At 39.7% G+C, this 24,128-nt stretch overlaps 1 protein-coding gene across 1 annotated transcript in view; it reads right to left on the reverse strand.

Moving 5' to 3' along the window:
- Positions 1-5,161: 5,161 nt before the first annotated feature.
- The window catches only part of LOC129825478 (transcription factor AP-2-delta-like), a 40,971-nt gene continuing 22,004 nt past the window's right edge, over positions 5,162-24,128 (reverse strand). Inside the window, exon 8 of the mRNA XM_055885608.1 lies at positions 5,162-5,844. Within this exon, the coding sequence (XP_055741583.1) occupies positions 5,634-5,844 (211 nt within the window). The 3' untranslated portion in view covers positions 5,162-5,633. The remainder of the gene's footprint in view (positions 5,845-24,128) is intronic.

A 24,128-nucleotide genomic window follows, 5' to 3' on the forward strand; every position in this document is an offset into this window, starting at 1 on the left:
TGAGGTGTTCTTCCATCAGATTCTTGGGCAATGTATCCTTTCTATGTTATAAACGTCTTTTGGTCGATAGATGTCCTCTGTCCTTCGAAATGTCCACCACCAACGACCGACACCCCAAAACGTGTCCAAAGTTTCAGAGTGCACAACAAATAAATTCCTCTAAAATCGCACTAAACGGATATAAATTGCTATAAAACGGTTCAAATTAACTACATTTTGATGTTTTTAACACCTAAAACGAGTGAAAACATGACCGGAGAAATATTGCTGGTTAGAAAACGATTTGGAACGAGGCAGGTCCGATGCCCTTCACGCTTCAGGCGCACGACGAGAAAGGGCGGTCTCTATACATTTTGGTCTTTTATACTGGCTGTGAATATCCCATCGATTCCATTGAAAGCGTGATGACGTACAGACACCCAGAGGAAGACGTAGGCAGTGTCGGTTTCTTCATAGCATTCACTGTCGCCTTAAAAACAGACCCCAGATCAGAGGTAAAAAAAATTGAAATCTGAACCCTGTCATGAAAAGTGCTGTAGAAATTGTTCTGTACAACTCAGAGACAAAATTTCAACTTCTATAGAAACTAGAAGGTGTTTTCTATCCAATAATAACAATAATATGCATATTGTACGATCAAGAATTTAGCACGAGGCAGTTTAATTTGGAGACACAAATATGCTAATGCGGAACAGCACCCCCTATAGTTCCAAGAGGTTAAGAAGCAGTGCGGCTTGTTTGGGTTGTGCTTCGGAGGACGCATGGCTTTCGACCTTCGCCTCTCCCGAGCCCGTACGGGCGTTGTAGCGATGAGACAAGATAGTAATTACTAGCGATTGGATACCACGAAAATTGGGGAGAAAAGGGGGTAAAATTTAAAAAAATTTAAATAAATAAAAAGTATTCAGATCCCTTGACTTTTTCCACATTTTGTTACGTTACAGCCTTATTCTAATATGGACTAAATAAATAAAAAAATCCTCCACAATCTACTCACAATACCCCATACTGACAAAATGAAAACAGTTTGAGACATTTTGCAGATTAAAAAAATGAATAAACAGAAATACCTTGACTGGAGTCCACCTGTGGTAAATTTAATGGATTGGACATGATTTGGAAAGACACACACCTGTCAATATAAGGTCCCACAGTTGACAGTGCATGTCAGAGCAAAAACCAAGCCATGAGGTTGAAGGAATTGTCCATAGAGCTCTGAGACAGGATTGTGTCGAGGCACAGATCTGGGGAAGGGTACCAAAAACAACGTTCTGTGGCATTGAAGGTTCCCGAGAATATAGTGGCCTCCATCATTCTTAAATGGAAGAAGTTCGGAACCACCAAGACTCTTCCTAGAGCTGGCCACCCGGACAAACTGAGCAATCGGGGGAGAAGGCCCTTGGTCAGGGAGGTGACAAAGAACCCGATGGTCACTCTGACAGAGCTCTATACTTCCTCTGTGGAGATGGAAGAACCTTCCAGAAGGACAACCATCTCCACAGCACTCCACCAATCAGGGCTTTATGGTAGAGTGGCCAGACGGAAGCCACTCCTCAGTAAAAGGCACATGATTCTCTGGTCTGAGGAAACCAAGATTGAACTCTTTGGCCTGATTGTCAAGCGTCACGTCTGGAGGAAACCTGGCACCATCCCTACGGTGAAGCATGGTGGTGGCAGCATCATGCTGTGGAGATGCTTTGCAATAGCATGGACTGGAAGACTAGTCAAGATTGAGGAAAAGATAAACAGAGGAAAGTATAGAGCAATCCTTGATGAAAACCTTCTCAAGAGCGCTCAAGACCTCAGACTGGAGCAAAGGTTCACCTTCCAACAGGACAACGACCCTAAGCACACAGGCAAGACAACGCAAGAGTGGTTCCGGACAAGTCTCTGAATGTCCTTGAGTGGCCCAGCCAGAGCCTGGATTTGAACCCGATTGAACATCTCTGGAGAAACCTGAAAAAAGCTTTACAGCAACGCTCTCCATCCCACCTGACAGAGCTTGAGAGAATCTGCAGAGAAGAATGGGAGAACCTTCCCAAATACAGGTGTGTCAAGCTTGTAGCGTCATACCCAAGAAGACTCAAGGCTGTAATTGCTGCCGAAGGTGCATCAACAAAGTGCTGACTAAAGGGTCTGAATACTTTAAGTAAATGTCATTTTTCATTTTATTTATTTTAATTAGCAAAAATCGCGCTATCTATCTTTCTCCTGGGGAACTGCTGTCAGGTCTTCATTCTTCATGTTTCTCCTTTTCAGAAGTTCTTCCGATGAGTATTCAATCAACTGTTTATATTCTAACAGAGAGATTCACATCCAGGATCTGTTATTATACGATACCTACAACATATTCTTGTATATTTTGTTGTATGCAATTATGTGCGTGTGTGTGTATTGGTTGATTGATTGATTGACCCACACACTACACAGGCACTAGTAGGAAGGAGCATGTATCAATAGTTTTTATTGAACACAGGTCATTTAGAAGGTATGGTTTTAACATACAGTATATGTAATTCAAAGCCTACAAGAAAAGTTATTTAAATATTTATATATATATCTATACAAATGTTTATGAAGGGTCAAAGAGCTTGTATCGTAATTGTAGTTCTGGGGAGTGTACAAAGATAGACATGCACAACAAAATGTTTCCATGGCAACTGAATAGTCACCTTTACAAAAATCTCAGTCTCAGAAATCTGGACTCGCAGGAACGCACGCACAGGCACACACACAAGCACAAGCACTCTCCCCAACATAGTGAACCCAGTCTCACACTCTCACCAACATAGTGAACCCAGTCTCACACTCTCCCCAACATAGTGAACCCAGTCTCACACTCTCACCAACATAGTGAACCCAGTCTCACACTCTCCCCAACATAGTGAACCCAGTCTCTCACTCTCCCCAACATAGTGAACCCAGTCTCACACTCTCACCAACATAGTGAACCCAGTCTCACACTCTCCCCAACATAGTGAACCCAGTCTCTCACTCTCCCCAACATAGTGAACCCAGTCTCACACTCTCACCAACATAGTGAACCCAGTCTCACACTCTCCCCAACATAGTGAACCCAGTCTCTCACTCTCCCCAACATAGTGAACCCAGTCTCTCACTCTCCCCAACATAGTGAACCCAGTCTCTCACTCTCCCCAACATAGTGAACCCAGTCTCACTCTCACCAACATAGTGAACCCAGTCTCTCACTCTCCCCAACATAGTGAACCCAGTCTCTCACTCTCCCCAACATAGTGAACCCAGTCTCTCACTCTCCCCAACATAGTGAACCCAGTCTCACTCTCCCCAACATAGTGAACCCAGTCTCACTCTCACCAACATAGTGAACCCAGTCTCACTCTCCCCAACATAGTGAACCCAGTCTCACTCTCCCCAACATAGTGAACCCAGTCTCACTCTCCCCAACATAGTGAACCCAGTCTCACTCTCCCCAACATAGTGAACCCAGTCTCACTCTCCCCAACATAGTGAACCCAGTCTCACTCTCCCCAACATAGTGAACCCAGTCTCACTCTCCCCAACATAGTGAACCCAGTCTCACTCTCCCCAACATAGTGAACCCAGTCTCACTCTCACCAACATAGTGAACCCAGTCTCACTCTCCCCAACATAGTGAACCCAGTCTCACTCTCCCCAACATAGTGAACCCAGTCTCACTCTCCCCAACATAGTGAACCCAGTCTCACTCTCCCCAACATAGTGAACCCAGTCTCACTCTCCCCAACATAGTGAACCCAGTCTCACTCTCCCCAACATAGTGAACCCTGTCTCACTCTCCCCAACATAGTGAACCCAGTCTCACTCTCCCCAACCTAGTGAACCCAGTCTCACTCTCCCCAACCTAGTGAACCCAGTCTCACTCTCCCCAACATAGTGAACCCAGTCTCACTCTCCCCAACATAGTGAACCCAGTCTCACTCTCCCCAACATAGTGAACCCAGTCTCACTCTCCCCAACATAGTGAACCCAGTCTCACTCTCCCCAACATAGTGAACCCAGTCTCACTCTCCCCAACATAGTGAACCCAGTCTCACTCTCCCCAACATAGTGAACCCAGTCTCACTCTCCCCAACATAGTGAACCCAGTCTCACTCTCCCCAACATAGTGAACCCAGTCTCACTCTCCCCAACATAGTGAACCCAGTCTCACTCTCCCCAACATAGTGAACCCAGTCTCACTCTCCCCAACATAGTGAACCCAGTCTCACTCTCCCCAACATAGTGAACCCAGTCTCACTCTCCCCAACATAGTGAACCCAGTCTCACTCTCCCCAACATAGTGAACCCAGTCTCACTCTCCCCAACATAGTGAACCCAGTCTCACTCTCCCCAACATAGTGAACCCAGTCTCACTCTCCCCAACATAGTGAACCCAGTCTCACTCTCCCCAACATAGTGAACCCAGTCTCACTCTCCCCAACATAGTGAACCCAGTCTCACTCTCCCCAACATAGTGAACCCAGTCTCACTCTCCCCAACATAGTGAACCCAGTCTCACTCTCCCCAACATAGTGAACCCTGTCTCACTCTCCCCAACATAGTGAACCCAGTCTCACTCTCCCCAACCTAGTGAACCCAGTCTCACTCTCCCCAACCTAGTGAACCCAGTCTCACTCTCCCCAACATAGTGAACCCAGTCTCACTCTCCCCAACATAGTGAACCCAGTCTCACTCTCCCCAACATAGTGAACCCAGTCTCACTCTCCCCAACATAGTGAACCCAGTCTCACTCTCCCCAACATAGTGAACCCAGTCTCACTCTCCCCAACATAGTGAACCCAGTCTCACTCTCCCCAACATAGTGAACCCAGTCTCACTCTCCCCAACATAGTGAACCCAGTCTCTCACTCTCCCCAACATAGTGAACCCAGTCTCTCACTCTCCCCAACATAGTGAACCCAGTCTCACTCTCCCCAACATAGTGAACCCAGTCTCTCACTCTCCCCAACATAGTGAACCCAGTCTCTCACTCTCCCCAACATAGTGAACCCAGTCTCACTCTCCCCAACATAGTGAACCCAGTCTCACTCTCCCCAACATAGTGAACCCAGTCTCACTCTCCCCAACATAGTGAACCCAGTCTCACTCTCCCCAACATAGTGAACCCAGTCTCACTCTCCCCAACATAGTGAACCCAGTCTCACTCTCCCCAACATAGTGAACCCAGTCTCACTCTCCCCAACATAGTGAACCCAGTCTCACTCTCCCCAACATAGTGAACCCAGTCTCTCACTCTCCCCAACATAGTGAACCCAGTCTCTCACTCTCCCCAACATAGTGAACCCAGTCTCACTCTCCCCAACATAGTGAACCCAGTCTCTCACTCTCCCCAACATAGTGAACCCAGTCTCTTGGTTCTAAAACGGTAAACATAATAATGGCATTAATTGCACTGTTCAGGTGGAGACTAGAGGGAGAACGTACTGTGTGTATGTGTGCGTATGTGTGTACATGTGTACCCCGCTTCTCTCCCGTTGACTCCCAGATGGCGCTGACCAGAAGTCCCTACTTCCTGTTGTTCAGAATGAATAAATGTCTCTGTCAGTCTCCACAGAGATGAGTTCCTCCTCCCAGGGATCACACACAGGCACGTACACTGCACAGGGAAAGGGCTACTCTGTCTTTTCAGCTTTGCCGTCTTTATTGAGCAGCTCGCTGGTTTTCCGGACAGTTCCGGTCTTGTCCGTCTCCTGACCAGAGGTTTTCCCAGGGTTCCCGGTGGCAGAATGTTTATCCAGGAAGTTGAGCATCTCACTTAGAACGGTCTGGAAGGTGCTGAGAGCTGCGCACACTGCCGGAGTCCCGAATCCATGGGTGATCAGACTGGAGAACACAAACACATGAAGACATAAATATACACTACAAATATACACTTATATACATTATATATACACACTATATATACACTACACAGTGCATTCTGAAAATTTTCAGACCACTTCCCATTTTCCACATTTTATTACGTTACGTCCTTATTCTAAAATGTATTAAATACATTTTTCTCCTCAATCTACACACAATAGCCCATAATGACACAGCAAAAACACATTTTTAGATTTTTTTTGCAAATGTATTAAAAAAAAAAAAAAAATCTTATTTACATAAGTATCCAGACCCTTTGCTATGAGACTCAAAATTGAGCTCAGGTGCATCCTGTTTCCATTGATTGTCCTCAAGATGTTTCTACAACTTGATTGGAGTCCACCTGTGGTAAATTCAATTGATTGAACATGATTTGGAAAGGCACACATCTGTCTATATAAGGTCCCACAGTTGACAGTGCATGTCAGAGTGAAAACCAAGCCATGAGGTCAAAGGAATTGTCTGTAGAGCTCTGAGACGAGATTGTGTCAAGGCACATCTGGGGAAGGGTACCAAAAATAAATGCTGCATTGACTGTCCCCATGAACACAGTGGCCTCCATTATATTTAAATGTAAAATGTTTGGAACCGCTAAGACTGTTCCTAGAGCTGGCCGTCAGGGAGGCGACCAAGAACCCGATGTTCACTCTGACAGAGCTCCAGAGTTCCTTTGTGGCGATGGGAGAACCTTCCAGAAGGACAACCATCTCTGCAGCACTCCACCAATAAGGACCTTATGGTAGAGGGGCCAGACGGAAGCCACTCCTCAGTAAAAGGCACATGATAGCAAGCTTGGAGTTTGCCAAAAGGCTCCTAAAGGACTCTCAGACCATTTGAAACAAGTTTCTCTATCAGAGTGACCATCGGGTTCTTGGTCACCTTCCTGACCAAGGCCCTTCTACTCCTCTAGGAAGAGTCTTGGTGGTTCCAAACTTCTTCCATTTAAGAATGATGCAGGCCACTGTGTTCTTGGGGACCTTCAATGCTGCAGACATGTTTTGGTACCCTTCCCCAGATCTGTGCCTCGACACAATCCTGTCTCGGAGCTCTACGGACAACTCTTTCGACCTTATGGCTTGGTTTTTGCTCTGACATGCACTGTCAACTGTGAGACCTAATATAGACAGGTGTGTGCCTTTCCAGATCGTGTCTAATCAATGTAATTTTCCACAGGTGGACTCCATTCAAGTTGTAGAAACATCTCAAGGATGATCAATGGAAACAGGATGCACATGAGCTCAATTTCGAGTCTCATAGCAAACGGTCTGAATACTGATGTAATAAAGGTAATTGTGTTTTTTACTTTCAATACATTTGCAAAAATTTCTTCCATCCTGTTTTCGCATTGTCAATATGGTGTACTGTGTGTAGATTGATGAGGATGTTTTTTTATTTAATCTATTTTAGAATAAGGCCTGAATACTTTCCGAATGCCCTGTACACTATACAGACAAAATGTACATTATATATACACAATATACACTATATAGACATTATAAATATAATATATAGACACAATATACACTATATAGACATTATAAATACACTACAGACATTATAAATATACTATACAGACACTACAGATATACAGTACCAGTCAAAAGTTTGGACACACCTACTGATTCAAGGGTTTTTCTTTATTTGTACTATTTTCTACATTGCAGAATAATAGTGAAGACATAAACTATGAAATGACACATATGGAATCATCTAGTAACTAAAAAAGTGTTGATGAAATCAAAATTTATTTTACATTATTCAATGTAACCACCGTTTGCTATGATGACAGCTTTGCACACTCTTGCCAATCTCTAAACCAGCTTCACCTGGAATGCTTTTCCACCAGTCTTGAAGGAGTTCCCACATATGCTGAGCACTTGTTGGCTGCTTTTCCTCCCTGCGGTCCAACTCATCCCAACCCATCTCAATTGGGTTGAGGTCGGGTGATTGTGGAGGCCAGGTCATCTGATACAGCACTCTCTCCTTGGTCAAATATCCCTTACACAGCCTGGAGGTGTGTGGGGTCATTGTCCTGTTGAAAAACAAATGATAGTCCCACTAAGCGAAAACCAGATGGGATGGCGTATCACGGCTTGAATTCTAAATACATCACAGACAGTGTCATCATTAAAGCACCGGCACACCATCATATCTCCTCCGTGCTTCACGTGGGAACCAAACATGTGGAGATCATCCGTTCACCTACTCTGTATCTCACAATGACGATTGGAAACAGAAATCTCAAGTTTGAACTCATCAGACCAAAGAACAGATTTCCACAGGTCTAATGTCCGTTGCTCGTGTTTCTTGTCCCAAGCAAGTCTCTTCTTATTGGTGTCCTTTAGTAGTGGTTTCTTTGCAGCAATTTGACCATAAAGGCCTGATTCACGCTGTTTCCTCTGAACAGTTGATGTTGAGATGTGTCCGTTACTTGAATTCTGTGAAGCATTTATCTAATAAATGTATCCTCTGCAGCAGAGGTAACTCTGGGTCTTATTTTCCTGTGGCGGTCCTCATGAGAGACCAGTTTCATCATAACGCTTGATGGTTTTGTGATTGCACTTGAAGAAACTCTCAAATTTCTTGAAATGTTCCATATTGACTGATCTTCATGTCTTATAGTAATGATGGACTGTCGTTTCTCTGCTTATTTGAGCTGTTCTTGCCGTAATATGGACTTGGTCTTTTACCAAATAGGGTTATATTCTGTAAACCCCACTGCCTTGTAACAACACAACCGATTGGCTCAAACGCATCAAGAAGGAAAACATTGTTAACTTTTAACAAGGCACACCTTTTAATTGAAATGCATTCCAGGTGAAAAGTAGCCACTCTCTGCCTTGATGAAAGCTTTGCACACTAGTCACCTGGAATGCATTTCAATTAACAGGTGTGTCTTGTTAAAAGTTCATTTGTGGAATTATTTCCTTCTTAATGCGTTTGAGCCAATCAGTTATGTTGTGACAAGGTAGGGGTGATATACAGAAGATAGCCCTCTTTGACAAAAGACCATGTCCATATTATGGCAAGAACAGCTCAAATAAGCAAAGAGAAATGACAGTCCATCATTACTTTAAGACAAGAAGGCCAGTCAATCCGGAAAATGTCAAGAACATTGAAAGTTTCTTCAAGTGCAATAGCAAAAAACATCAAGCACAATGATGAAACTGGCTCTCATGAGGACCGCCACAGGAAAGGAAGACCCAGAGTTACCCCTGTTGTTGAGGATAAGTTCATTAGAGTTACCAGTCTCAGAAATTGCAGGCCAAATAAAAGTAACGGACACATCTCAACATCAACTGTTCAGAGGAGACTGCGTGAATCAGGCCTTCATGGCCGAATTGCTGCAAAGAAACCACTACTAAAAGACACCAATAAGAAGAAGAGACTTGCTTGGGCCAAGAAACACGAGCAATGGACATTATACAGGTGGAAATCTGTTCTTTGGTCTGATGAGTCCAAACTTGATATTTCTGGTTCCAACCGCCGTGTCATTGTGAGACGCAGAGTAGGTGAACGGATGACCTCCGCATGTGTGGTTCCCACCGTGATGCATGGAGGAGGAGGTGTGATGCTGTGGGGGTGCTTTGATGGTGACACTGTCTGTGATTTATTTTTAATTTAAGGCACAATTAACCTGCATGACTACCACAGCATAATGCAGCAATACGCCATCCCATCCAGTTTGCTCTTAGTGGGACTATCATTTGGTTTTTAACAGGACAATGACCCAACACACCTCCAGGCTGTGTAAAGGCTATTTGACCAAGAAGGAGAGTGATGAGTGCTGCATCAGATGACATGCCCTCTACATTCACCCGATCTCAACCCAATTGAGATGGTTTGGGATGAGTTGGACCACGGAGTTTATTTATTTTTATTTCACCTTTATTTAACCAGGTAGGCTAGTTGAGAACAAGTTCTCATTTACAACTTCGACCTGGTCAAGATAAAGCAAAGCAGTTCGACACATACAACAACACAAAGTTACACATGGAATAAACAAACATACAGTCAATAATACAGTAGAAAAAGTCTATATACAGTGTGTGCAAAAGAGGTAAGATAAGGGAGGTAAGGCAATAAATAGGCCATGGTGGCGAAGTAATTACAATATACCTTTTAAACACTGGAGTGATAGATGTGCAGAAGATGAATGTACAAGTAGAGATACTGGAGTGCAAAGGAGCAAGATAAATAAATAAATACAGTATGTGGATGAGGTAGTTGGATGGGCTATTTACAGATGGGCTATGTACAGGTGCAATGATCTGTGAGCTGCTCTGACAGCTGGTGCTTGAAGTTAGTGAGGGAGATAAGAGTCTCCAGCTTCAGTGATTTTTGCAGTTCGTTCCAGTCATTGGCAGCAGAGAACTGGAAGGAAAGGCGGCCAAAGGAGGAATTGGCTTGGGGGGTGACCAGTGAGATATACCTGCTGGAGCGTGTGATACGGATGGGTGCTGCTATGGTGACCAGTGAGCTGAGATAAGGCAGGGATGTACCTAGCAGGGTCTTGTAGATGACCTGGAGCCAGTGGGTTTGGCGACGAGTTTGAAGCGAGGGCCAGCCAACGAGAGCGTACAGGTCGCAGTGGTGGGTAGTATATGGGGCTTTGGTGACAAAACGGATGGCACTGTGATAGACTGCATCCAATTTGTTGAGTGAGTGTTGGAAGCTATTTTGTAAATGACATCGCCGAAGTCGAGGATAAGTAGGATGGTCAGTTTTACAAGGGTATGTTTGGCAGCATGAGTGAAGGATGCTTTGTTATGAAATAGGAAGCCGAGTCTAGATTTAATTTTGGATTGGAGATGCTTAATGTGAGTCTGGAAGGAGAGTTTACAGTCTAACCAGACACCTAGGTATTTGTAGTTGTCCACATATTCTAAGTCAGAACCGTCCAGAGTAGTGATGCTGGACGGGCGGACAGGTGCGGGCAGCAATCGGTTGAAGAGCATGCATTTAGTTTTACTTGCAGTTGGAGGCCACGTAAGGAGAGTTGTATGGCATTGAAGGTCGTCTGGAGGTTAGTTAACTTCTTGCGACTATAGGGGGTGCTGTTTCAAATTAGCATAATTGTCTTTACAGATGAAACGGCTTCCTACTCAATTCTTGATCGTACAATATGCATATTATTGTTATTATTGGATAGAAAACACTATCTAGTTTCTATAGCCGTTTGAATTATGTCTCTGAGTGGAACAGAATTTTTTCTACAGCGAAATCCATGACAGGTTTTGCGAAGGTCTGAGAGCGAAGCTCTGATCTCAGTTCAGTTTAAAGGGGTGTGTATATCCTATGGAACGACACGAACTGCACCCGCCTTCCCCTGGATGTCAGTAAGCAATGAGAAGTGGAATGGGCTTCCTACGTCACTCTCAGAGGTTATAAAAGACCAAGGAGTGAAGTGCGCCATCTTTTCGACGTTGAACTTTACGCAGAGAGAGACCTGGGCATGCCATTTTCGAGCGCTCAGTAATGAACTTTAGATATATCAGTCTGTAATTTAATTTGATATAGGTGTTAGAAACATCATAACGAAGCTATTTGAAACCGAGTTATATCAGATTATGCGAGTATATTGCTATTTTTCGGAATTTCCTCAGTATTGCGTATTGAGGATTTGGACACGTTAGCTAATGTTAGCAATTGTTAGCTATAGTTAGCTGCTATATCTGAAGTTGAATGCAACGTTTTACAACCAAGCAACGATTCTTTTGGACAAAGAACAACCATGACAAGATTCTGATGGAAGCTCGTCGAAAAGTAAGAGCTATTTATGATGTTATTCCGTTTTTATGTGGAAAAATGTAAACTCAATAATGGTGATTAGTGACGCCGTTATTGCGTCACTAGTCTGGCTGTAACGCACACTGTATGTCTAGTAACGTTAATTTTAAAAATCTAACTCTGCGGTTGCATTAATAACTAATACATCTTTCATTTCATGTCCAACCTGTATTTTTTTTGTCAAGTTTATGAATAGTTTTTGATAAAAATATTTGTATTTTCAAAATGGCGCCGGCCAGATTGCTTGAGTAGTTGAACACTATTTCCATTGTGTAAGCACGATTTGTGCCGCTAAATATGCACATTTTTGATCAAACTCTATATGGATTGTGTAATTTGATGTTACAGGAGTGTCATCTGAAGAATTCTGAGAAGGTTAGTGAAAAAATTAATATATTTTGGCAATGTTGACGTTATCGCTCTCTTTGGCTAGAATCTATGCTGGGGTAATGTTTGAAAATGTGGTATGCTAATATAACGATTTATTGTGTTTTTGCCGTAAAACACTTAGAAAATCTGAAATGTTGTCTGAATTCACAAGATCTGTGTCTTTCCATTGCTATGTGCTGTGTATTTTTAAGAAATGTTTTATGATGAGTAAATTGGTAATACACGTTGCTGTCTGTAGTAATTCTAGGAGCTTTGGTGAGATTTGTGATGCTGGCTGCAATGGCAAACTATGATTTATACCTGAAATATGCACATTTTTCTAACAAAACCTATCCTATACCATAAATATGTTATCAGACTGTCATCTGATGAGCTTTTTTCTTGGTTAGTGGCTATCAATATCTTAGTTTAGCCGAATTGGTGATAGCTACTGGTGTTGAGAAAAAATGGTGGACAAAGAAAAAGGGTGTCTTTTGCTAACATGGTTAGCTAATAGATTTACATATTTTGTCTTCCATGTAAAACATTTTAAAAATCTGAAATGGTGACTTGATTCACAAGATCTGTATCTTTCATTAGGTGTCTTGGACTTGTGATTTAATGATATTTAGATGCTACTATTTAAATATGACGCTATGCTAGCGATGCTAATCAGTGTGGGGGGGGGTGGGGTCCCGGATCCGGGTTTCAGAGGCAGTAGAAGTTAACACAGTGTCCAAAGAAGGGCCAGAAGTATACAGAATGGTTTCGTCTGCGTAGAGGTGGATCAGAGAATCACCAGCAGCAAGAGCGACATCATTGATGTATACAGAGAAGAGAGTCGGCCCGAGAATTGAACCCTGTGGCACCCCCATAGAGACTGCCAGAGGTCCAGACAACAGGCCCTCCGATTTGACACACTGAACTCTATCAGAGATGTAGTTGGTGAACCAGGCGAGGCAGTCATTTGAGGAACCAAGGCTGTTGAGTCTCCCGATAAGAATGTGGTGATTGACAGAGTCGAAAGCCTTGGCCAGGTCGATGAATACGGCTGCACAGTAATGTCTTATCGATGCCGGTTATGATATCGTTTAGGACCTTGAGCGTGGCTGAAGTGCACCCATGACCAGCTCTGAAACCAGACTGCATAGCGGAGATACGGTGGGATTCGAAATGGTCGATAATCTGTTTGTTTACTGGGCTTTCGAAGATCTATGAAAGGCAGGGTAGGATAGATATAGGTCTGTAGCAATTTTGGTCTAGTTTTTCCCCATTTAAAGAGGTTGGATGATCACGGCAGCTTTCAAATCTTTTGGAATATTAGACAATACGAAAAAGAGGTTTAACAGTCTAGTAATATGGTTTGCAACAATTTCGGCAGATAATTTTAGAAAGAGAAGGTCCAGATTGTCTAGCCCGGCTTAAAGAGGTTGGATGATCACGGCAGCTTTCAAATCTTTTGTAATATTAGACAATACGAAAAAGAGGTTTAACAGTCTAGTAATATGGTTTGCAACAATTTCGGCAGATAATTTTAGAAAGAGAAGGTCCAGATTGTCTAGCCCGGCTGATTTGTAAGGGTCCAGATTTTGCAGCTCTTTCAGAACATCAGCTGACTGTATTTGGGAGAAGGAGAAATGGGGGAGACTTTGGCGAGTTGCTGTGGGGGGTGCAGTGCTGTTGATCGGGGTAGGGGTAGCCAGGTGGAAAGCATGGCCAGCCGTAGAAAAATAATTATTGAAATTCTCCATTATAGTAGATTTATCGGTGGTGACAGTGTTTCGTAGCCTCAGTGCAGTGTGCAGCTGGGAGGAGGTGCTCTTATTCTCCATGGACTTTACGGTGTCCCAGAACTTTCTTGAGTTTGTGCTACAGGATGCAAGAGTGGAGAAAAAGCAGCCAACAAGTGCTAAGCATATGTAGGAACTCCTTCAAGACTGTTGGAAAAGCCTTCCAATGAAAAGGTGGTTGAGAGAATGCCAAGAGTGTGCAAAGCTGTCATCAAGGCAAAGGGTGATTTGTTTAACACTTTGTTGGTTACTACATGATTCCATATCTGTTATTTCATAGTTTTGATGTCTTCACTACTATTCTACAATGTAGAAAAAAGTACAAATAAAGAAAAACATTTGAACGAGTAGAAATTTTTGACTGGTACTGTATATCTGTATATACACTATTTAGACACTATATACACAATATATACATTATAAATATACTAAATAGACACTATATTCAATAATAATACTCTATATAGATATTATCTACAGTATATAGACACTATATGTACAAAATGTAGAAACTATGTATAATCGATATATACACTGTTTACACTATTTATACATTATATAGTCACTATATAGCCACATACACTATATAGACATTATATACATATATACACTATATAGACACTATATATAAACTTTATACACATTATATAGACACTATATGTAATACATATACACCATGAATACACTATATATGCACTACGTTTACACTATATATACATTATATAGGCGCTATACAGACTCAATATATACACTTTATAGACACTATATATTCACTATATACACTATATAGAGACACTATATACACTATATAAACACTATATAGACTATATGGACACTATACACTCTACTGTATATATACACGATATAAACACTATATAGACTATATGGACACTATACACTCTACTGTATATATACACTAAATAAACACTATATAGACTATATGGACACTATACACTCTACTGTATATATACACGATATAAACACTATATAGACTATATGGACACTATACACTCTACTGTATATATACACTAAATAAACACTATATAGACTATATGGACACTATACACTCTACTGTATATATACACGATATAAACACTATATAGACTATATGGACACTATACACTCTACTGTATATATACACGATATAAACACTATATGGACACTATATATACACTATACACTCTACTGTATATATACACGATATAAACACTATATATACTATGTGGACTCTATATACACTATATACACTATATATACACACTATATACACTATATTGACTATATGGACACTATATATACACACTATATAGACTATATGGACACTATATAGATACTATACACTCTACTGTATATATACACGATATAAACACTATATAGACTATATGGACACTATACACTCTACTGTATATATAAACTATATGGACACTATATATACACTATATACACTATATAGACTATATGGACACTATACACTCTACTGTATATATACACACTAAATACACTATATAGACTATATCGACACTATACACTCTACTGTATGTATACACTATATAAACACTATATAGACTATATGGACACTATACACTCTACTGTATATATACACTATATAAACACTATATAGACTATATGGACACTGTACACTCTACTGTATATATAAACTATATGGACACTATATATACACTATATACACTATATAGACTATATGGACACTATACACTCTACTGTATATATACACACTATATACACTATATAAACTATATGGACACTATACACTCTACTGTATGTATACACTATATAAACACTATATAGACTATATGGACACTATACACTCTACTGTATATATACACTATATAAACACTATATAGACTATATGGACACTATACACTCTACTGTATATATACACTATATAAACACTATATAGACTATATGGATACTGTATATACACTATACACTCTACTGTATATATACACTATATAAACACTATATAGACTATATGGACACTATACACTCTACTGTATATATACACTATATAAACACTATATAGACTATATGGACACTATACACTCTACTGTATATATACACTATATAAACACTATATAGACTATATGGACACTATACACTCTACTGTATATATACACTATATAAACACTATATAGACTATATGGACACTATACACTCTACTGTATATTTACACGATATAAACACTATATAGACTATATGGACACTATACACTCTACTGTATATATACACTATATCAACACTATATAGACTATATGGACACTATACACTCTACTGTATATTTACACGATATAAACACTCAATAGACTATATGGACACTATACACTCTACTGTATATATAAACTATATGGACACTATATATACACTATATACACTATATAGACTATATGGACACTATACACTCTACTGTATATATACACACTATATACACTATATAGACTATATGGACACTATATATACACTATACACTCTACTGTATATATACACGATATAAACACTATATATACACTATGTGGACACTATATAGACACTATATACACTATATAGACACTATTTACACACTATATAAATACTACATGTACATTATATAGACACTATATATACACTATCAACATATACTCTATATAGACACTATATAGATACTATATAAACTATATAGACAATATATACTCTACATATACACTATATATGCAACATATACTCTATATACACCATATAGACACAATATAAACACTATATTTACTATACGGACAATATGTAGACACTATTCACACCATATATACACTGTATACACACTATATAGACGTTATATAGACACACAATATGTATATTATTGAGACCCAATATAAGCACTAGATATACATATATATATATATATATATATATATATATATATATATATATATATATATATATATATACACTACCGTTCAAAAGTTTTGGGTCACTTAGAAATGTCCTTATTTTCCATGAAAACTAACATGAAATGTGTTACAAAATTAATAGGAAATATAGTCAAGACGTTGACAAGGTTATAAATAATGATTTTTAATTGAAATAATAATTGGTTCCTTCAAACTTTGCTTTTTTCAAAGAATCCTCCATTTTCAGCAATTACAGCCTTGCAGACCTTTGGCATTCTAGTTGTCAATTTGTTGAGGTAATCTGAAGAGATTTCACCCCATGCTTCCTGAAGCACCTCCCACAAGTTGGATTGGCTTGATGGGCACTTCTTACGTACCATACGGTCAAGCTGCTCCCACAACAGCTCAATAGGGTTGAGATCCGGTGACTATGCTGGCCACTCCATTATAGACAGAATACCAGCTGACTGCTTCTTCCCTAAGTAGTTATTGCATAGTTTGGAGCTGTGCTTTGGGCCATTGTCCTGTTGTAGGAGGAAATTGGCTCCAATTAAGCGCCATCCACAGGGTATGGCATGGCGTTGCAAAATGGAGTGATAGCCTTCCTTCTTCAAGATCCCTTTTACCCTGTACAAATCTCCCACTTTACCACCAGTAAAGCACCCCCAGACCATCACATTACCTCCACCATGCTTGACAGATGGCGTTAAAACTTCTTGTCAATAGGGGGAGCTGTTAGCACTATTTTTTTCTTTGTGCTCCCAAATTAAACTGCCTCGTACTCAATTCTTGCTCGTACAATATGCATATTATTATTACTATTGGATAGAAAACACTCTCTAGTTTCTAAAACCGTTTGAATTATGTCTGTAAGTGAAACAGAACTCGACTTAGAGCAATTTCCCTATGTGGAGTTGAGAATGCAGATTTTTCCAAACCTGTTCCCAGACCTGTGTATAACTTTGCCTGTCTTCTATTGGTTGAGATGCACTGCATACGCCTTCCCCTGGGTGTCAGCGAATAGAGGGCCTTGAAATGGAGTCTCTACGCAGAGCCGAAAGTCTATAAATTGATTGGAATCGATGTGTCCACCCTTTTGGATCTTCGCGCTGACGCAGAGAGGGTCTTGGCATGTCGTTTTAGAAGCTCTGGTTTTAGCTCCTAGATATATCCGGCTCTGTTTTTATTCGATATAGGCTTTAAAGACATCATAATCTTGTTATTTTAAACCGATTTATATCAGTTTATGTCAGTATATTGCGATTTTCGGGCATTTCATTTTCTGACGTTGTATTGAGTTGGGTATCTCTCTCTCGCATGCCATTGTGTACTGCTAATTGCAACGTGGAAGGAAACATTCTCCAACCCAGCAACGATTATTTTGGACAAAGGACACCTTTCCCAAGATTCTGATGGGAGTTCAGCTAATAGTAAGAACTATTTATGCTGATAATTCGTTGTTCTGTTGAAAAAGTAAAATGCATAAGACGCCATTATTTGCCGTGTAGCCTTGCGTTATCGCACCCTGTATTGTACCCTGTATTGCACAGTAACGTTAATTTTAAAAATGTAATTCAGCGATTGCATTAAGAACTAATTTGTCTTTCAATTGCTGTCCAACCTGTATTTTTTTAGTCAAGTTTATGAATAGTTTTCGATAAGAATAGGTGTCTTTCCAAGATGGCGCCGGACAGATTGCTTGAGTATTTGGACACTATTTTCATTGTATAAGCACGATTTGTGCCGCTAAATATGCACATTTTCGAACAAACTCTATATGCATTGTGTAATATGATGTTACAGGACTGTCATCTGAAGAATTCTGAGAAGGTTAGTGAAAATTAATATATTTTGGTGGTGAATACGTTATCGCTATGTTTGGCTGGAATCAATGCTGTTGTTTGGTTTGCTACTGTGCTAAGCTAATATAACGCTATATTGTGTTTTCGCTGTAAAACACTTAGAAAATCCGAAATATTGTCTGGATTCACAAGATCTGTGTCTTTCAATTGCTGTACGCTGTGTATTTTTAAGAAATGTTTTATGATGAGTAATTAGGTAATACACGTTTCTCTCTGTAGTTATTCTAGTCGAGTTGTGATGGTGGCTGCAATGGTAAACTATGATTTATACCTGAAATATGCACATTTTTCTAACAAAACATATGCTATACAATAAATATGTTATCAGACTGTCATCTGATGAATTTGTTTCTTGGTTAGTGGCTATTTATATCTTTATTTGGTCGAATTTGTGATAGCTACTGATGGAGTAAAAAACTGGTGGAGTAAAAAAACTGGTGTATTTTGCTAACGTGGTTAGCTAATAGATTTACATATTGTGTCTTCCCTGTAAAACATTTTAAAAATCAGAAATGATGGCTTGATTACCAAGATGTGTATCTTTCATCTGGTGTCTTGGACTTGTGATTTAATGATATTTAGATGCTACTATTTACTTGTGACGCTATGCTAGCCTATGCTAGTCAGCTTTTTTACTGGTGGGGGTGCTCCCGGACCCGGGTTTCTGAGGAAGTAGAGGTTAAGGACTCCTCCAGCAACTTTTCATTTTTTCTGCATCTCACGAATGTTCTTCTTTGTGATCTGAACACCTCAAACTTAGATTAGTCTGTCCATAATACTTTTTTTCCACTCTTTCTCTGTCCAATGTCTGTGTTCTTTTGCCCATCTTAATCTTTTCTTTTTATTGGCCAGTCTGAGATATGGCTTTTTCTCTGCAACTCTGCTTAGAAGGCCAGCATCCTGGAGTCGCATCTTCACTGTTGATGTTGAGACTGGTGTTTTGTGGGTACTATTTAATGAAGCTGCCAGTTGAGGACTTGTGAGGCATCTGTTTTTTCAAACTAGACACTCTAATGTACTTGTCCTCTTGCTCAGTTGTGCACCGGGGCCTCCCATTCCTCTTTCTATTCTGGTTAGAGCCAGTTTGCGCTGTTCTGTGAAGGGAGAAGTACACAGCATTGTACGAGATTTTCTTGGCAATTCTTGGCAATTTCTCGCATGGAATAGCCTTCATTTCTCAGAACAAGAACAGACTGACGAGTTTCAGAAGAAAGTACTTTGTTTCTGGCCATTTTGAGCCTGTAATCGAACCCACAAATGCTGATGCTCCAGATACTCAACTAGTCCCAGTTTTATTGCTTCTTTAATCAGGACAGCAGTTTTCAGCTCTGCTAATATAATTGCAAAAGGGTTTTCTAATGATCAATTAGCCTTTTAAAATTATAAACTTGGATTAGCTAACACAGCGTGTCATTTGAACACAGCAGTGATGGTTGCTGATAATGGGTCTCTGTACGCCTATGTAGATATTCCATAAAACATCTGCCGTTTCCAGCTACAATAGTCATTTACAGCATTAACGATGTCTACACTGTATTTCTGATCAATTTGATGTTATATTAATGGACAAATAAATGTGCTTTTCTTTAAAAAAAAAGGACATTTCTAAGTGACCCCAAACTTTTGAAGGGTAGTGTATATATATATATATATATATATATATATATATATATATATATATATATATATATATATACTATATACTATATTCTATAGAGACACAATATAGACATTATAAAGACACCATAAATAAACTACAAAGACACTATATATACACTCTATATACACTATATTAACACTATATACACGATATGGACACAATATAGATGCTATATATGCACTATATAGACACCATAAACATTATAAATATACTATATAGACACCATATAGACACTATATATAAACTATGTTTGCACTGTGTTTACGCTATATACAGTTGAAGTCGAAAGTTTACATACACCTTAGCCAAATACATTAAATCTCAGTTTTTCACAATTCCTGACATTTAATCCTAGTAAAAATTCCCTGTCTTAGGTCAATTAGAAGCACCACTTTACTTTAAGAATGTGAAATGTCAGAACAATAGTAGAGAGAATTATTTCTTCTGAATCAGGTTTGTCAGCCTCCTTGCTCGCACACGCTTTTTCAGTTCTGCCCACAAATTTTCTATAGGATTGAGGTCAAGGCTTTGTGATGGCCACTCCAATACCTTGACTTTGTTGTCCTTAACCTGTTGGGGATGGGGGCGCTGTTTAGACTATTTATGCTAATGTGGCTAATTTTTTAAACGGCTTCCCACAAAATCCTTGATCGTACAATATGCATATTATTATTATTATTGGATAGAAAACAGTCTATAGTTTCTATAGGAGTTGAAATTTTGTCTCTAAGTGGAACAGAGCCCATTCTACAGCAATTTCCCTGACATGGAGTCAGATTTGAGAAACGTTGGCCACTTTTCTGAAGTCATTTAAACGGGCACTGTCGTTGCTATGACTATACGGACACTTCTTACGTCTTCCCCTGGATGCCTTTACGTGATGACGATTCCAACGGGCTCGATTGCTCGTTCACAGGCCCTACAAATGAAAAAAACCTTTAGCTAGCAAGTCTTTTCTTGCTGCGTAACGCGCGTGGAAGACACCGACCCTCTCCTGTTCCAAGCATTAGTTTAGCCTGTTATATTTCTCCGGTCATCTTTTCACTCGTTATAGGAGTTACAAACATCACAAAGTAGTTAATTTAAAGCGTTTTATAGCAATTTATATCCGTTTAGTGCGATTTTGGGACATTTATTTTTGCAACGATGTGAAAAGTTGGTCACGCTTTTCAGTTCATCCCGAACGTAGTTGACATTTCCACATGGCAAGAGGACAGCTTTCCACCAAAAGACGATTTCTCCCAAGAAAGGATCCTTTGCCCAAGATACTGATGGAAGAACAGCTCAAGGTAGGACATTTTTATTATGATAAATCGTGTTTCTGTCGAAACATTTTAGTGGCTTAGGACGCCATGTTTTTTGACGTAGCTTCGCTTGGCGCAAACTGTATTGAAAAGTAAGGATAAATTAAAAAATGTAATAACGCAATTGTATTAAGAATTAAATTGTCTATCAATCCCTGTCCACCCTATATTTTTTAGTCACGTTTATGAGTATTTATGTATAAGAGTAGATCACTGTCTAAGTGGCGCAAGGACGTTTTCTTTACCAGCTTGTCTACATTTCACATTGTCTAACCATGATTTTGGTGGCTAAATATAAACATTTTCGATCAAACTGTATATGCATGTTGTAATGTGATGTTACAGGAGTGTCATCGGAAGAATTCTGAGAAGGTTAGTGAAAAAATTAATATCTTTTGGCGATGTTGACTTTTATCGCTCACTTTGGCTAGAATCAATGCTGGGCTGCTAATTGCTATGTGCTAAGCTAATATAACGATTTATTGTGTTTTCGCTGTAAGACACTTAGAAAATCTGAAATATTGTCTGTATTCACAGGATCTGTGTCTTTCGATTCGTGTATGCTGTGTATTTTTACGAAATGTTTGATGATTAGTAGTTAGGTAAACACGTTGCTCATTGTAATTATTCTAGTCCATTTGTGATGGTGGGTGCAATTGTAAACTATGCCATCTACCTGAAATATGCACTTTTTTCTAACAAAACCTATCCCATACCATAAATATGTTATCAGACTGTCATCTAATGAGTTTTTTTGTTGGTTAGGGGCTATAAATATCTTAGTTTAGCCGAATTGGTGATGGCTACTGGTGTTGGTGGACAAATAAAAGATGGTGGAATATGCTAATGTGTTTTTAGGTAATAGATGTACATCTTTACATATTGTGTCTTCCCTGTAAAACATTTTAAAAATCGGAAATGTTGACTGGATTCATAAGATCTGTGTCTTTCATTAGCTGTATTGGACTTTAATGTGTGAAAGTTAAATATTTTAAAAAAATATTTTTTTTGAATTTCGCGGCACTGGTTTTTCAGTGGGGGGGGGGGGGGAGTGCCGCTAGCGGCACGCTGATCCTAGACAGGTTAAGACACAACTTTGGAAGTATGCTTGGGGTCATTGTCCATTTGGAAGACCCATTTGCGACCAAGCTTTAAAACTTCTTGTCAATAGGGGGGCGCTGTTTTCACTTTGGAAAAAATCGTGCCCAAATTAAACTGCCTCGTACTCTATTCTAGATCGTACAATATGCATATTATTATTACTATTGGATAGAAAACACTCTCAAGTGTCTAAAACTGTTTGAATTATATCTGTGAGTAAAACAGAACTCATTTTGCAGCAAACTTCCATATAGGAAGTGAAAAATCTGAAAACGATGCTCTGTTCCAGGGCCTGCCTATTCAATTGCCTAATATTTATCGATATGCATGCACTTCATACGCCTTCCACTAGATGTCAACAGGCAGTGGAAGGTGGAATGGGGTGTCTAGCTTGATCTGAGGTCGAACAAGAGCCTTTGGAGTGGCAGGTCAGGAATTTCCTTTGTCTACCAAGGCGCGAGGCGGAGCTCGCCATTGGCTTCTGAAAAGCGTTCGGTATACACGGCTAATATCTCCGGCTCTGTTTTTATTTTATACATATTAGAAAAACATCATAAAGTAGGTTTTTTCAACCGAGTTTCATCAGTTTATTCAACGTTTAATGGGACTTTTGGAGTTTTCCGTTCTTTGCGTCGAGAGAAACTGGGAACGTCATCAACATTGGCTAGCATTGTGGCACGAATTCGACAAGAGAAAAGGACATTCTAAAACCAAACAACGATTTATCCTCGACCTAGGACTCCTTGTACAAGATTCTGATGGAAGCTCAACAAAAGTAAGAACAATTTATGATGTTATTTCGTATTTCTGTGGAAAATGTTATTCCTATTCTCTGCTGTTTTGGCGGGCGCTGTCTTGCAATAACGCAAGCTGTTTGTTATGGGAAAGTTATTTTTAAAAATCTAACACAGCGGTTGCATTAAGAACCAGTGAATCTTTCATTTGCCATACAACAAGTATTTTTATGTAAAGTTTATGATGAGTTCTTTGGTCAGATTAGGTGACTGTCCAAACTAGCTCCGGACATTCTGGTGAATCGATGCTACATATTCACAATGTATAACCACGGTTTGCAGCTCTAAATATGCACATTTTCGAACAAAACATAAGTGTATTGTATAACCTCATGTTATAAGACTGTCATCTGATGAAGTTGGTCAAGGTTAGTGATTAATTTTATATCTTTTGCTGGTTTTTGCGAATGCTATCTATGCGGTGAATAAATGCGGTTGTGTGTTTGGCTATTGTGGTAAGCTAATATAATGCTATATTGTGTTTTCGCTGTAAAACACTTAAAAAATCGGAAATATTGGCTGGATTCACAAGATGTTTATCTTTCATTTGCTGTACACCATGTATTTTTCATAAATGTTTTATGATGAGTATTTAGGTATTTCACGTTGCTCTCTGTAATTATTCTGGCTGCTTTGGTGATATTTTTGATGGTAGCTGTAATGTAAAACTATGATTTATACCTCAAATATGCA

The sequence above is a fragment of the Salvelinus fontinalis genome, chromosome 27 (genome assembly GCF_029448725.1).
Source record: "Salvelinus fontinalis isolate EN_2023a chromosome 27, ASM2944872v1, whole genome shotgun sequence".
Lineage (NCBI taxonomy): Eukaryota > Metazoa > Chordata > Actinopteri > Salmoniformes > Salmonidae > Salvelinus > Salvelinus fontinalis.